Below are 4,034 nucleotides of genomic sequence, written 5' to 3'. Positions count from 1 at the left end.
TGTTGCTAGATTTTCTGTAAATACTTAGTTAAATGAAAGTATCTTATAATGTGAAATAGAATATTGAGTATAAGTTTTCTTTGATGAGGTAATAATGCACAAATATATTCATCTACTATTGGTAATATCAAGGGAATTGGCCATATCCCCGCTAGGGTCTGGGACAGGAACATGAACGGAGAAGATTCCCACCCCCTCCCCACCAAGGGGAGCGGGGCTGAGGCGATAACTTCCAAAGACAGGCGCAGGGAGTTAAACTCACCTAGAGTGAACCGTCGTATACTCTGAAATATATATAACTTATAAAAAATGAGTGACAATATGCTAAATATCCAATAGATAGGCCCAATAATATATCCTAATCCTATTCTCATCTCCCATTGAGTATTCGAGTCCACTCCCCTCCCCCCACACGACACCACATTTGGCCATCCAACCACACCACCACTTACATTGGGCATCACCCTATCCCGACGCTGACTTCCATCTCCCCTACACGTCCTTTGCTCAAAACAGACACCGCACTCTTCCAATACCAACTTCTTTTCCCCCATACACATCATTCCTACCTCCGGCTTGCCTCTCCCTCGCACATCTTTCGTGCCCACCACTAGATCAGTCTCCGCCCTCTCTCCATGCTATCTCCTTCTCCTAACGCCAACTTTCCTCTCCTCCCTCACCGCATGCCTTTGGCTTTCCTCACCCCCCACATCCTTCTCGCCCATCGACTACTGGCGGTCTGGCACCCTCTCCCCATGGTTGCTACCACCCCACACAGGTGGTGCACACACAGCGGCGGTTGGAACTGCTTTTCTCCTTCATCGCTGCTTCTTGGAGGCGGGGCTAGGACGGGAGATGATTTTCTGCCGATCTGTACTTCAGGACCAAGGCCGAGGAGAAATATTGGGGGTTGAGGACAGGGCTGGTCTGACCCAAGTCAGCCCTGACCCACTTTGTTGTCAATCCCAATCATCTCATTCCATGGTCGAAACAACCTCTATGTATTGTTATCACGATGTCTCCCATTTGTGGTTTCTTTCCATCTACACAATTAATTAAGGTGGTGTTTAGGACAAGGGACTTATTTTCAGTCCCTTGTCCCATCAAATGTTTAGACGTTTATTATAAATAGTAAACGTAGATTATTAATAAAACCCATCCATAATCTTGGACTAATTCTCGAGATGAATCTATTGAGCCTAATTAATCCATGATTAGCCTATGTGATGCTACAGTAAAATGCTCTAATTATGGATTAATTAGGCTTAAAAAATTCGTCTCGCGGATTACCACTCATTTATGAAATTAGTTTTTTTATTAGTCTATGTTTAATACTTCAAATTAGTGTTTAAACATCCGATGTGACATGGGACTAAAAAGTTTAGCCCCATCTAAACAACCCCTAAATTTTAGTCCACAATATATACCAAAACCACCATTTTTTTTAAGATAATGGATTAAAAACTCGGCCTCTACATCCAAAGGGACGTAGATAGCCAATCCAAAACCATATATATATATGTGTATAGAAAAATTAGATCTACTATCAGGTGTAGCTACTCACTGTACGTTCATGATAAAAAATATTTTCATAACTGTTTCTACTCTCACCCAACAGAAAGTATAGACACTATTAAATCTCATGTGAATGATACAACTACATGTATAGAGTTTGTACTTTCTATTAGAAGAGAGAAGAAATATGTATAGAGGTGTTTCTGCACCTTAGATATGAAGGGAGTAGCTATACTTGGTAATAGAATAGAGGTGTGTGTATATATATATATATATATATCAAATTTATATCAATATATATATTCTAGCTAGCTAGTTCTTAATAAACAATTGATGCCTGCACAGCCAAGTGCCATTACATACAAGAATCCCAGCAGGGACACATTGGGGGAAGTCGGCAGGCAATACAATTCACAGGCTAGTTTTGGCATCAGCTAAAAGCCTGCTCCTCCTGTATCCTCTCCAGGATCTCATGCACTGCAGTTCCGATCTCCTCCACAGACCCAAGCTTGCATCCATCCTCCACCTGCAGCCAAATCGATCCAAAACCAAAACTTATTTTTTGCGTGATAAATCATCAATAATATTTCTATTATTATCTCGTATAAAAAACTATTTGTAGTAATGTTTGTATTAAAAACAAATATTCAAGAAGAGATTTAGCATTCACTAAATTAAGAAACAAATTAAGGTAAATACTCGGACCGGTGGCCAAAGGTGATGAGTCATAGAGGCGTCCAAGCTTGGCTACAATGTCCTATTGTTAGTATTATGCTACCATTATTATTATTATTATTATTATTATTATTATTATTATTATTGATTTAGAGTTGTACTGTAGGTATAAAAAATATTCTTCTACTAGTAGTTGACGAGAAAAAAATATATTCTACTATTAGTAGTTGATGTTTGGATTAGAAAAAATAAATTATCTAGATTAGTTCTAAAACACCTCTTAAATAAAATAATTAAGAAAAAAAACCGAACACCATTTTGGTGACTGACCTTGAGGCTGAAAGAGTACATGGCCATGGCCTTGGCAGTGGTCACGTTGAGATGCAGGGTGGTGAGCCCTAGCTGGTGGAGCCCGGCGACGAGCCTGAGCAGCTGCCTCGGCCGCCGCCGCGCCTGCACCTTCACGCCGGCGTGGCCCTCCACCATGCTCGCCTCGATGTCGGCGATCGCCGCGCCCTCTGCCGGCTTTCCGAACCTGCGGACGGCGTCACCGCGGTGGCCGCCGGAGGTGGAGTACTGCGGGAAGGTGAAGAAGCCGGAGAAGGGAGAGGGGGACTCGCCGCCGCCACCATCGCCCTGCTTCTTGATGCTCTTCTTCACCTCGAGGGCTTGGAGCAGCTGCTCCAGCTCCCTCACGTAGTTGATTGCTCCCCCAACTATAGATGCTTGGTCACCCTTTCAAAAAAAAAAAAAATACAAATTTAAAAGCAGGATCAAAAGATGTTCAAATTTTAAAATGTGGTTTGATTTATCCGCTGCTGCATTGATTTGTGAATTTAAACTTGGAGTTGATATTAAAAGGAAAGTTTTTTTGTTTGGAGGAAAATGAAGAATACCCTTTGGGCGTAGGAAGGTGGCATGAGGGAGCGGAGCACGGCGAGGTACTCGTTCATCTGCCGGCGGCGGTTGCGCTCGACGGCAATGTGGGTCATCCGCTGGTTCTCGATCTCCTCCCTGTTCTTCACCGCCTTCGCGCGCCGCCTCTTCCTCTTCGCCGCCTTCGCCGGCGGCGCCTCGCCGACCTCCGCCGCAGCGGCCGCCACCTTAGAAGAAGAAGAAGAAGACGAAGCACGCTGTTCCACTTCCACCTCCCACTCGTCCTCCACGCCCAGCACGTCAAGCGACGCCGCGAGCAGTGGGTCGTCCCAGCTCCCGCCGCACGGCTCGCCGCCGGAGCCGCCACCGGCCGCGAACACACCACCGTCGCAGCACCACGCCGCCGCCGCCGCCGGGCCGCCGCTCGCCATCAGCCCGTACCCGCCGAAGTGGCCGCCGTGGGAGTAAACCACCGCCTCAAGCGCCATCTCTCTAGATCCCAACCTCTCTCTCTCTCTCTCTGTGTCACCTTCCAATGGTGTCCGTGTGGTTGGTGTGAACACCAGGGTAGCCGCAGGCGGCGGGAGGAAGACGACGAGCCGATGCGCAGAGAGCGCAAGAGCGGGAGGAGGAGACAAAGGTGGTGGCTTTTGCCAATGGAGAGGGAGGAAGCTACCTAACCTATGGGGGATTTTATAGAGTGGAATTGATGCAGGCAAAAGAAGCCAATAAAGTTAGGGCAGTATGAAACACAGGCACATCACCAGGCTAGGAAAGCAGTTTTTTTATCACGCGGATTTATGTATATCCGTTGCTTGCATCTCATCTAAATAGTTATAAAAAATTATTAAAAAAATTAATAAGATAGTTTAATATTAGTTATATCACTCCACCAACTTGCAAGTTTAAATTCAACTTCTACAAGTTATAGCAGAAATTTGTTTTTTGCTAGAACTTGTAGAAGTTGA

General features: G+C 45.1%; 1 protein-coding gene across 1 annotated transcript; it reads right to left on the bottom strand.

Moving 5' to 3' along the window:
• Positions 1-1,790: 1,790 nt before the first annotated feature.
• LOC102702498 (transcription factor bHLH94-like) lies at positions 1,791-3,603 on the bottom strand. The gene is made up of 3 exons (XM_015841810.2): positions 3,087-3,603; positions 2,521-2,925; positions 1,791-2,041 (listed from the first exon to the last, which is right to left on the bottom strand). Exons 1-3 carry the CDS (start codon positions 3,552-3,554, stop codon positions 1,946-1,948), a joined length of 969 nt encoding a protein of 322 aa, XP_015697296.1. The 5' UTR covers positions 3,555-3,603; the 3' UTR covers positions 1,791-1,945.
• Between the last annotated feature and the right edge of the window lie 431 nt (positions 3,604-4,034).

The sequence above is a fragment of the Oryza brachyantha genome, chromosome 10, assembly GCF_000231095.2.
Source record: "Oryza brachyantha chromosome 10, ObraRS2, whole genome shotgun sequence".
Taxonomy (NCBI): Eukaryota; Viridiplantae; Streptophyta; class Magnoliopsida; order Poales; family Poaceae; genus Oryza; species Oryza brachyantha.
This window is presented reverse-complemented; position numbering and strand designations above follow the sequence as displayed.

Coding starts and splice junctions, on each gene's coding strand:
- LOC102702498 (XM_015841810.2), bottom strand. CDS start 3,554: ATGGCGCTTGAGGCGGTGGTTTACTCCCACGGCGGCCACTTCGGCGGG. Junction 2,926..3,086: donor CACCTTCCTACGCCCAAAGG/GTATTCTTCATT, acceptor TTTTTTTGAAAG/GGTGACCAAGCATCTATAGT. Junction 2,042..2,520: donor TGTACTCTTTCAGCCTCAAG/GTCAGTCACCAA, acceptor ATTTGGCTGCAG/GTGGAGGATGGATGCAAGCT.